Source organism: Lynx rufus, unplaced genomic scaffold, assembly GCF_022079265.1.
Source record: "Lynx rufus isolate CCGP_SWC_20201006 ecotype Redwood Valley unplaced genomic scaffold, mLynRuf1.p SCAF_11, whole genome shotgun sequence".
NCBI lineage: Eukaryota > Metazoa > Chordata > Mammalia > Carnivora > Felidae > Lynx > Lynx rufus.
Genome location: NW_025814825.1, coordinates 28,304,270 through 28,316,349, shown reverse-complemented (window position 1 = coordinate 28,316,349; position 12,080 = coordinate 28,304,270). Strand labels below are relative to the sequence as shown.

General features: G+C 50.2%; 1 protein-coding gene across 3 annotated transcripts in view; it reads left to right on the top strand.

The window, feature by feature from the left end:
* TMEM273 (transmembrane protein 273) overlaps positions 1–12,080 on the top strand; it is a 34,778-nt gene that overhangs the window by 20,298 nt on the left and 2,400 nt on the right. Inside the window, exons 2-6 of one of the 3 annotated variants that reach the window (XM_047073095.1) lie at positions 1,560–1,700; positions 2,717–2,761; positions 3,622–3,762; positions 4,975–5,005; positions 9,295–9,402. In XM_047073095.1, the coding sequence (XP_046929051.1) occupies positions 1,560–1,700; positions 2,717–2,761; positions 3,622–3,762; positions 4,975–5,005; positions 9,295–9,402 (466 nt within the window). The remainder of the gene's footprint in view (positions 1–1,559; positions 1,701–2,716; positions 2,762–3,621; positions 3,763–4,974; positions 5,006–9,294; positions 9,403–12,080) is intronic. The other 2 variants (XM_047073097.1, XM_047073096.1) reach the window with 2 other exon arrangements.

Sequence of the window (12,080 nt, the reverse complement as noted above, 5' to 3'; positions counted from 1 at the left end):
GAAATTAGCACTGGGGGCTCACCGGGGGTCTATGGCCCAGGAGGGACTCCTCTAGCTCAAGACCCTGGCAGGAGGCGAGTGGTGGGGTCAGCTGGGCTAGTGTGTTTATGACAGATCCTCACCCAGGGGCTTGTTAGAGAGCGGGTGGAAGGCTGCAGGGAGGGAGTTCCCTCCCCAAGGAGGGGAAAGGCTGCCGCCGAGTGGCCATCTGGCTGGCTAGCAGGAATTCCTGGGACCGGATGTGTCCACCGCCCGGGTTCCTGTGCCTGCAGGTGGAAAAGCAGTGGCCCCATGGAAGGCATTCTCTCAGTCCCTGACCTCAGTCCCTGACCTTGGACGTGGTAGAAGAGCCTGAAGCCCGGAGAGCCAGGGCAGCACCTGGCCTTCTGTGACATTAAATGTTCTTTCACCTTTTTCCTTCTCAACCCTGCTGCCAGAGGTCTGAGCTCCTGTGGCATAGGCTCCGGGTGCTTATGCGTGACCATGTCTCTGTGTTTCTTTCTCTCTGGCTCTCTGACTTTTTCCATCTCACTCTGTGTTCTTTCTTCCTTCTCTATTCAAGTTTCATCTCGGGCTATGTAAAGTTTTTACGCTGCATGCTCCACGTGGAGAGGGATGGTCACCAGGGGAGGAGCCAAGAAAGACGTTCATGTGTCAAGGGGGTAGGGGAGAGACTGTCCCCTTTGTGGGCTGGCCTCGCTTGCTGATGCCCTGCCCTGCCCTGCCCTGTCCCCTGCCTCCTGTCCATTTATGGCAGAGGGGGGCCAGACCGATGTCAGGAAGGGAGCCAAGGTGAGCACACAGCATATGCAGCTCTGAAGTTTGGGCATCAATCTGGAAGTCAGCTCCTAGCCCGGCCCCTCAAAACAGCCCAACACAGCCATGTGCAAAATATAAGATTTTGTCCCATCCCTGGAATAGTTTTCAACCTAGCTGGAATGGCAGGATTAATGTAAGGAATGTAAAGAAACAATGAAGCTCAGTAAGAGTTTCAGAGAACGGACGAGACCAAGGTCATATCGTACGTGGGGGTGTCTGTGATGTGTGTGCGTGGATGGGCCTCACGTAGGGGCACGCATTTCAGAAGAAAGGCAGAAGTCGTTGAATTTCCAAGACAACCTGTGGTTAGAGCAAGGCTGTGTACCTTTGCTTCACAACTTCCCAGCTTTATCCATCTGCTAAGTGAGGCCAGCGGAAAAATCCTAACCTCCGTTACGATGATCCTTTCCCCTCCAAACACACACAGAGCAAGAGGTCAACCCAACACATCACCCCAGGCAGCACTGACTGTAGTCAGCAGATGTGGTCCTGTGGGGAATGTCTTTACTGAGCAAGTGCCTCTGCCATCTTTCAGCCTCCCAGAGGTGGGGGTTGGGAGGTGGATTTGTCTTGGAGCTTAACTGGGGAAGATCCAGCCCCAAACCCCACAGGTGTGGTACTTCCGGTTTCTCTACCTTTGCCTGGAAGCTTGTACCTAGAACCAGGCTTGGATCTCATCACCCCCAACCCCGAAACCCCTCCAGTCCTTGGCCTTAATGGGTGTGGGGTCATTCTTTTAGCTCCCTGGGATTCGACCTTGCAGGACGTCCGGGGCCTCTCAGTGCAAGTCGCGTGGCTCAGACCCTGCGTTCCACTTCTCTTGACCTTTGGGCCCATTGTCAAGTCTTCAATGCCTTTGGTTCCTCATTCATCAAAGGCAGGTGAGAACAGCTCCTATCTCCCACAGTTGTTGCTCCGAGTATTAAATGTGTTAATGCAAGTGCCTCACCCAGTATTGCCTCAAAGTAAGTGGCCAATTAATGTACGCCTTCCTCTGCAAGGCCTACCACTCTGCCTTAGATCTTCTGGGCCCGTCTGCAGGGACAACGGCCCCCATCTGGAAGCCATGTCTCCTGATGGCAGGAGTCCTCCTGGCTCGAAGAGTGAGGCACCCCTGCCGCGTGCTCTGTCACCGTTATTCACCCATTCGCAGAACGTCTGTTAATACGTCCTTCGTACCCGACGCTGGGTCAAATACTGGGGGCCAGAACCCCCCACAGGGCATGGAGAGCACAGTGGGGAGACTGGCCAGAAGATGCAGTCCGTGGTTTAATAGCTGAGAGGCTCTCAGGCCGCAGGGTGCCTGGAGCCCGGCAGCACTCTGTAACATTGTTAAATAAATGCTGTGGTCGGGTATGAAGGCTTCACAGGAGGGGGAGCAGGTTGTGGGGCAGCTGAGCCAGGCGTGGGGGCTCGGGAGGAAGTAACATGGAACCGAGGTGAGGAGAAGGAGGAGAAGCGAGAAGATGGAGCCAGGCAGAGGGGGTGGCCCGGGGACAGCAGAGCCTGTGGCCTGGGTGGGGACTGGACGCAGTGCAGTATGGCTGGGGTGAGAGGGTTTGTGGGAATGACAGAAGAAGCTAAAGCGGCAGCAAGGGTCAGAGCTTGGGTCTTGGAGACCATATTAGAGAGCTGGCTGAACCCAGAGGGCCACTCGAGGGAACCCCGCTCCCCGTGTGGGTTCGGGGGAGGGCTCTAACATCCCTGCAAGGTTCCAGGACACCCCGTGGCAACCAGCAGCCCGCCTCTGTGTTCCTGAGGCTGGGGGCCAAGCCGGAGGGCCTTCCCGGATGTGGGGGAGGGAGTGGCTGGGGACAGGGGCTCGGCCCTCCACCGCTGGCCTGATCACAGCCAGCGGTTTGGTTCTAACCAGAGTCTGGGTTTTCTTTCTTTACAGATGTTGGAGTGTTAGCAACCGGCAAGTCTGCTGGGGCCGAAATTGGTAGGTGGCTGTCCTGCTTCCTCTGCGTGCAGGGCTGAGGGGGCAAGAGGGGGACACTCCAGAAGGCCTGGGCGGGTGGGGCGTGCAGGGGGTGTGTATGGCTGGTTTCCTGCCTGTCATCCCGGAACAGGGGCTGCACTCACCTCCAGACCTGCCTGAGGAGCTAACACAGTTTACCCCAGGGGCATGGGCCTGCTGGAGAGCCTGTCCTCAGAGGGGTATGAGTCACCAGTGTCGCCCTTGTCTGTTCTCTGTAAGCTGAGCAGCTCCAGCACCTACAGGGCCCTGCATTCTGCCATGCTTCCCTGCCCCGCCCCACACCTGCATGGTTGGTCCCAGCTCCTTTCCACCTCAGGGGCTTGCCTCAGCAGGCACGGTACAGTCTGCCTCCTCCGGGAAGGCTCCCGGCTCCCACGCCAGCCCAGCCCACCCCTGTTACCTGGCATTAGGGTGAGCTCCCAACTGCCCCAGCTGACTCCCCTCAAGATGGAGTCTGATCTTTTCTCTTCCTTTGCCTTCCTGCTCACCACAGAGCAGGCAATGAACAGGTATGTGATAAATGAATCAGTGAAAAGATAAGTGAGGAAGGAATACGGGAGGCCAGAGAAGTGAACCATCTGCCGCTGGGGAATGATTCCCTCAGCTGAAGAGAGCAGGATGGAGTTCTAGGAGGAGGGGATAGGGTGTGGGCGAGGGGCAGGGAACGAGTGTGCCCCTGGGCTTCAGCGGATCGGAATGTGGAATTTTAGGGTCCTGCACATGTCTTTGGACTTCACCCAGAATGTGAAGGGAGCTGCAGAAGACCTCTGCAGGATGGTGACTGGTTGATGCCCGTTGTTCAATTCCTCCCTGCCCTACAGATATCAAGTACGCCATCATCGGGACGGCTGTGGGCGTTGCCATATCGGCTGGCTTCTTGGCCCTGAAGATCTGCATGATCAAGAAGCACTTGTTTGATAATGACTCCTCGGACCTGAGAAACTCAAACCTGGGCTTCAACGGTAAGGGAGCAGTGACCTCTGCCCAGCCCAGCTCAGCCCAGCCCAGGATGGTGAGGGCAGCCTGAGGCACCGGGGAGCTCGGAAACTTGGTTGGAGAAAGACTGAAAACCTGGGTAGAAAAGAAACGCAGTGAGCTCTCTGTGTCTCTGTTGATCTCTCTTTCTCCCCTCTTCTTTTTCTCTCTCTGTACTTTTCCATTCCTAAGAATCAGATTTCTTGGAAAAAGGTGGAAGGGGAAGGGGGCTGAGTTGGCTTCAGACAGAAATGTCTATTCTCATATCCAAAAATGTGACCAGATAAAATTGATCCCAGGAGGTGATGAGGCTGGGTGGTGCTGTGAGCTCAGTTGATGTGGGCCGAGTTGCCCATAAATTGGTCTTGCTTGGAGCTGTGCTGGGTTCTCTTGATCCAAACAGAGCTGGGCTTACATGAACTCTGGCAGGTTCTCGGTGTCCCACAGCATCTGCGGGGAAGTGAAACTCACAGACACGGGGCAGACAGTTCGTGAGTTTTGACAGCAAAATACAACAGTGATTCGCATCCCCTTTCTCCCAAGTTGGGACTCGCAAAAATCATTCCCAGTCTGCTTCATGAGATGACGATGCAGTTTTCCATGAGGTTCTCCCGGGAACGAGGAGGAAGGAGCCTCACTGTGTCTCTGCAAAGTGCAATTACTATCTGCGAAGAGAGGCAGAGGGGGAAGTCTGGGCCAGGGAGAGGAGACACAGCCTTTGGGGGCTTCCCGAGATGCCAGCATGTCCAATTGAACAAGGGGTTTAATTGGTCACAGGAGTTTGCTGACCATTGCTTTTGTATCCTTAGGAATAGGCGGGGGGAGGAAAAACCCTCTCCATCACAGAATGGGAGACGTGCTGGATCCCTTTAGGGCAAGGGGGTCCAGGAGTTGCAAGTGAAGGGGGATAATGGGGAATGATGAGGGTAGGAGGGCCCTAGGGAAGGCTCGGTTCTACTTATGTGCCCAACTAAGGGGGCTCTAGATGAGACCTGGATGGACAGACTCCAACAGAGCCAAAGGGGGAGGATGAAGAACACTCAGCCCAAGACCACCACCCCCACTGACCCCAACCCAGGGAGCCTTTCAGAGCTGTCTGAGTCAGGCTGGCTCTGACTCACTCCTGCTTGTCTGGCACTGAGTGAGCTGCACCACAGGTCACAGTGTCTCCTTCCTAATGCTTTTCTTTCTCTGTTTAGATTCGGTCACACTAAAGAAGAGAGTCCCAAGGTAAGGTCACTACCGTGGTAAGTGAGGGTATCATTTTTCCTCCTGTTTTATCCATTGTGCTTCCTTGCCTGTCCTCCTAGCCCTTCTCTCTACTCCAAAGTGCTTCCAAGGAGGCCAGAATGCACCCCAAGTCTCCTCTTCCTTTCTATGGTTCAGTGGGTAAGAGTCATGAGAGTGGGGGGGGTTGGCGCACAGGGTACAGTAGCCAAAGGGGACTTGGGCTGGCCTCTGCATACCCTCAGTTACCTGCCCTACCTCCCACACAGAATCCCTCAGTGCATCCCCCCAACACTCAGAGAGAGGTCCCTAGCCCTTGCCTTGACCCACTTGGGAAGCCCATGTGGCCTACTCCAGGTTAACTGGCTTCCCCACTGGCAATAGGCCACACTGCTCTTCCACATAGAGACTATGTCCTCTGAGGACAACCCTGCCTCAGGACCTTTGCATATGCTCTTTTCTGTCATCTGGAATGTTTTTCTTCCAGATAGCTGCACGCTTGGCCCTTCACTTCCTTCATATCTCTGCTTCAGTGCCATCATTTCATTTTAGATGGCCTGTTTGAAATAGAACCCCCTTCCCCTGATTATTGTCTTCCCCTTCCCTAGCTTTATTTTTCTTCATATTACTTTCCATTCACTGACATCATGTGATATATTTCTTTTGATGGTTTTCTCCCCGAGATGTAAGGTCCTTGAGGGTGAGGTCTTTCTTTTCATCTCTGTAACCCCAACACTTAGCACAGTGCCTGCAACAGAGTGGGTGCTCCAAGTAGAGGAGGTGCTCCGTGAGGGCTGGCATGCAGACAGAGTCTGGGCTGAGTGTGGGGGGGGTGGGATTTAGAGGGGATCTGGAGCATGGGGTCACCTCCACTTCTTCCCTGGGACCTCGGACTCAGTGGGCGCTGTGTCTTGAGTATGGAAGGAATGGCGGATTTGTGTGTGAAGGAGACAGACGCGTGGCTCACTGTCACCAGGGTCACGCCCAGGGGGTGAGCTGCAAATGGACTTTCTCAAGATGTTCACTTCCTGGAGGATCTCCCTTCCTTCAGATGCTCTCGTTTCTGGGCCCTACAGTGCGTTTCATCAACTCTACCTCCAAGCATTAACCCCTCTCCTCCTCTGACTCTCACTGTTTCTCTGTCTCCCTCTCCCCGTCCCATCATCTCCCCCTCCATTTGGCCACCCTACAGGGGCCTCCCCTGGGGGAGCTGAGTGTGATTACGGTGACCATTTACCTTATCATCCAAATCAGGACTTTGTGAGGGTGGAGAAGAGGCACTGCTAATGACTGTGTGTGATAGGTGTAAACCTGGGTGGTTCTAGAACACTGGAGCTTGTGTTTAGTGGGGTTCACCCTGCGTTTAGTGCCACACAGTTTAGTGGGGTGGCCACACAGTTCTCTTGCTGGCAATGTCACCTCCTCTGCATCTGGGGGTCTCATGCAGGGGAGGGGCAGTCCCAGGGAGCTTTTGGAAATGCATTGTAGAATTAGGGGCATTTATGGGCTGGGAGACCATGCCATGTGTCCCATCTCACATACACATGTTCGTACACACCCAGACCCACACTGGCTGAGGTTGGCACATTCCTCTTTAGAAAAGAACACATGTTAGACACCTCCCAAGTGCCACCAAATCCCTGAGACCTCTCGTGCAGGAAAAGTAGAATTCCAAGTTGGCTGGCTCTCGCTGCCCTGTCCCTCCCCACCCTAAGGGGCCTTCTCATTGGGGCAGCTCTGTCTTCTTTCAGCCCTCGGGGGATTGGCACAGTGATAGGTTCCACTGAAGGTGCAGCTGTGACCCTTGTCAGGAGGACGTCCTTGTCCTGGCTCAGCCAGAGGCAGCACTCCCACTGCTCTGGGCTCTGTGCTGACTCAGGCTCTCCCACTGTAGAGTCAGGGCAGACAGACCTTCATCAGGGCTTCGGACAAGGCTTTGGGCAGACGCAGGTATGGGAGGCCATGGACTGAGTCTAGTAGGATGAGAAGGATTAGCTCCTGATAGTAGGGGGAGAGGGGACCAGGAAATGACTAGATGAACCCCAGGCATAGAACGTGCATTGTCTTTGGGGGTCCAGCTGGTCTCTGTGATGGAGAGTACAAGGTAGGAGTCAGTTTTGGGGTAGATGGGCTATGTCTGCGATGATGAAGAATCTGCCCACGGCATGGCTTCCGGGGACCTCTGCTGGGTGGCTGACACACCCTGGATATGTGGCTACAGACTGTTGTGGCCAGCTCGGGCCCCATGTCATGACGGAGTGGTCCTAGAGATCTTCTCCCCACCCATGGGATCGGGCGTGCTACCTTGGCCATCGAAACCACCCACACACATGGAGGGGAACTTTGAGTTAGGGTACCTTGCATTGGAAACTCCAGTACCTCCCAGAAGTTTCTGAAGACCCTGTTTCAGGGATATCTTAATCATGGAATTCACAAAAATGGCAGATTTCACAAATCCTAATTTCCGGTCCTGGTACATGCGTGTGTGTGCATTGGAGGGTGAGGGGGTGGAGAAGCTCTGATGTCTCATAGCGAGTGATTGACACGTGTGTGTGTGTGTGTGTGTGTGTGCCTGTATGAAGACGCTGCTGTGTGCAGTACAAACAAACCACTTCAAAAGCCTTGTTGAAGCAGCAGTCGCTGTGGCTTTCTGTTCCCCTGTATGATCCTGTCAGAAGAACATCGCGGTTTTGTGTGCATTTAGAAGTTGTGAATTATTTTGAAACCTCGGAACTAGAGGAGGCCATTTTCATAATCCTGAAGAGGTGACTGTAATAGTCATTCAAAAATAAACATGGTACAAGTGAAGTCCAGGAAAGGGAATGTCAAGGAAGCAGGGGGAAAGCAGGTGGCTGGATGAAGAAAGGAAGACATGAACAGCAAGGGAGAGTCGGGCGGCTGGGTGGGAGTCCTCCCCCACCCCGGGGATATAGCCCTGCACCAAGTTCAGGGAAGTGTTCTTGGCACGTAGCAGACCAGAGCTCCTCCACAAACAGGGATTTTTGAAGAGAAGGGAGGCACAATTTAAGTTTCCAAAACTGACACTAGATGGAGTCAGGCTGAGTCAGGAAGAAGTTAGACCCGAAAGAAAAAGCTAAGGACAGGCAAGCCGTTCTCCTGGAGCAAAACTTTGCATGTGCTTTTTGTCACGTAGGGATGAGTTAATGAACACCCGGTTCTCCTGTTTTGTGGGTCACACCTCAGTTTCTCCGAAAGGTGAGTTGTAAGAGTGGTCACTTGCTCTGAAAGGGAGAGAGAGACAGTGGCTCTCCGGAGGTGGCCCCCCTGCAGGACGGGAGGGAGTTACTAGTCACGACTGCTTGTGCCAGGATGGCTGGGAGACCAGGAATCAGCAGGGTGTTTTTTTTTGTCCCTAAAAAGTCAATATAATGGTACTTCAGCAAGATTTAAAATGAAGCTGTGGGACATTTGCTCAAGCAGAGCTGAGAAAACAGGATTTTCGAAACAAGATCGTTAACTTTCTCGTACTTATCAGTTTTTTCCCTTGAAAGGCCAATCAAGCCATTAACTAACCACCTTGGTCCACACGATGAAAAAAAAACTCCTAAACTTTGAGTCATCAAGCTATTGGTTTGGCTGAAGCGTCTGTTTCCTCTGTTGCTTTCAGGTCTCAGTGTGGATGAGGCCTGGGTTTGTGGGATTGGTCGTAGTTCGTATTCCCTGGGTCCTCTTGCCCACATCTCATGCACCATCGATGTGCTCTCACCTTCCTTCTTTTGGAAAACTCTTCATATCCACCAAAAAGTTGAAAATACCGTGTGATAAAAACATGCACATCCTTCACCTAGATTCACAAGTTGACATTTCCCCCATTTGCTTTACTCTGTCTACATACATTTTTTCTGATTCACTTAAAAATTAGTGGCAATATCACCCCTAAATTAGCAGAGATATTTTACCCCTAAATACATAACCAGGCGTCTCCTGCATAATCACAATTCGATGACCACATCTGAGGAAATGACTGAAAAAATTCAATAATCTCACCTATTACACAGCCCGAATTCAAATCTCTCTGATTGTTTCAGAAATATCTTTTATAGCTCAAGCCTCCCAAACCAGGATACATGGTATTGTGATTTTGTCTCTGTTTAGTCTCTTCTTGTGTTGGACAACTCTGCCTTCTTCCCCTGTCAGTATTGAAGTACTTTTGTATGATGTCTTATCTTCTGGATTTGGCTGACGGTTTCTTCCCCAGTAGATGAAGATTGAGAATTTTGTCAACAACACTACGGAGGTGACATTGTGCATCGTTTATTGTCTTACATCAGGAAGCACATGACGCCAGGTTCTCTCACTGTTGGTAATGCTGTGTCTGATCACTTGGTTAAGGAAGCGACTGCTAGACCTCTGTGTTGGGGAGACCAATTTTCCTCTTTGTAAGTAGTCGATAATCTGCAGGGTGGTACTTTGAGACCACGTGAACATCCTGACCCCCACTGATTCTTTGCCCGATGATTTTATGTTTGTTCACAACCCACGTTTGAATCAGTTATTGCACTGGGAGTTACAAAATGTGGAGTTTCTAATGCTGGCATCCCTTCTTATTCTTCTAGAAAAAAGGACTTTTTCCTTCCCCCTTTTCTCTTTCTCTTACTTGTTGAATATCATTACTGTGGATTTCAACATATTATAATTCATTACCATCATAGATCTTTGTGACGTTCAAATTGTCCTCAGTTTGTCCAGTACCAGTCACTTCTTGGTGGCTCTTGGGCGTTTCCTGGGCTGACACAACACAATATCCCCAGCTCACCGTGTACTGTCCCTGCTTAGACCTGGAATCACCCATGTACCCCTTAGAGATCCCCTGTTTTTTCTTTTTTGATGTGAAATAGCTTTTAGAAGGCAAGATCTGGACACAGTGTGTGCTCGTGTGGCTCCGGAGACATCATTGCTTCTAGGTCCTCTCAACACACAGACTCAGGAAATGTATATTTGAGCCACAAACTCAATACCAGAAGCCTCTTCTTAAGCTTTCCTCACTCCATATTTCTGTTTTGCCTCCTCCAAAGTGACAGCTGTGTTCCACATAAATGTTTTTACCCTTTATCTATCCTCCAATACCACAAAAAATACTTCCAGAATCATAACACTATACAACTACAAACTTGCAGTAACCTGAAGATTTCTTTGCAATTCTTTTTATTTAGAATTTAGCCCTCCATATACAAAGAGTATTATTTTCCTTTTTAAAAAAATTTTATTTAAAAAATTTTTAAATGTGTATTCATTTGTGTGTGTGTGTGTGTGTGTGTGAGAGAGAGAGAGAGAGAGATCAGGGGAGGGGCAGAGAGAGAGGGAGACAGAATCTGAAACAGGCTCCAGGCTCTGAGCTGTCAGCACAGAGCCCGACGCGGGGCTCGAACTCATGGACTGTGAGATCATGACCTGAGCCGCAGTTGAACGCTTAACTGACTGAAGCACCCAGGCGCTCCTAAACAAGGATATTTAGAAAGCCATAAAGGTGGCAAATAAAATGGAGGAAAATAATATTTTCCATAATGATGCTGAGAGAGACTGCCACTTGGGAAAAAGAAAAAATTGGATCCACATGTCATACTATGCACCACAATAAATGTCGAATGGATCAGAGATATAAATAAAAAACAAAACCTTATAAAAACTAGAAAAAATATATGTGTGTACATATGTAAATATGTTTTAATTTTATAGAAACTGTATATAGATAATTTTAATTAAATATAGTTTTGTAAAAGGAACACAGCGAGATAAAGCAGAAACTATTGAAAATTAAAAAAAAAAAGAATGATAAATATCCTGGTTTATTTGGACTATTTCTGGACTTGGTATTACTTTCCGTGGTATTTGTGATTATTGGTGTTCTGGCACCACACTCCGACTTGTGCAGGCTTTATGGCTTGTTCCACCGTCTGGCGTGCTCCCATTGTGTTTCCTATTCAGGGGCACGTTTTTGCTATTCTCTGTTAGCCATTCTTGCGTATTTGTTTTTCCCTTTGAACTTCAGAACCAACTCCACGACCTATCCACAGAACAAACACCTTGGTTTTTTTGTTGGGGTTGCATCATGTACGTGTATTAAACTGAAGACGATCGACTTCTTTACGACGTTAAGCAGTGCTTCGTGGAAGGGGACTTTATTTGCAAGTCTGTGTTAGTGTGTCTTAAGAGAGCTTTTGGCTTTTACCTTATGGGTTTCCCACATTTCTTGTGAAGTTTACTCCGAAATATTTTTATGTTTTTGTTACTTTTAGAAATGGAGTTTCCCATTATGTCTTCAACTTAGTCATTGATTGTTTACGGATTGTTTTTTGGTATGTTAATGTTATAGTGGCAGCCTTATTGAAAGCTTTTCTTGTGTGTGTGTTTTTTTTCTTCTTGATTTCCTTGAGTTTTCATAACAGATCTCCTTTCCCAGTTCTTATGTCCCTAATTGTTTTCTCCTCTCTGACTGCATTGGCTAAAGCCACCAATGTTTTTTGTTTTTTGTTTTTTGTGTTTTTTTTTTTTAACGTTTATTTATTTTTGAGACAGAGAGAGACAGAGCATGAACGGGGGAGGGTCAGAGAGAGGGAGACACAGAATCTGAAACAGGCTCCAGGCTCTGAGCTGTCAGCACAGAGCCCGACGCGGGGCTCGAAGTCACGGACGGCGGGATCATGACCTGAGCCGAAGTCGGCCGCTTAACCGACTGAGCCACCCAGGCGCCCCTAAAACCACCAATGTTAAGGAATTGCACGTGCAGCCTCTAAAAGTCTCTTTCTCATTCTCTAGATACCCAACCCAGGTCTGCAGCCTGATTCACCTGCTAATCCAGCCAGCAGCTGCTATCCCAGCCTCTGCCCAGCTTGTCTGTTCTTACAGTTCTTCCTGGCTCTCTGGGGGCTGGTGACACAGCTGTATGCAGAGGAATGGCTGCTGTGCTGGAGAATAACTTCCTCCATGGAGATGGAGTAGCTCACAGGTGCCACTTCCCCAGCTCAGGGTGACCGGGAGTAGGAGGAGCCTGCATTCCTGGTTTCCCCCATCTTCTATAGACACCTGTATCTCAAGGGCAAATGCTGCATATATCCAG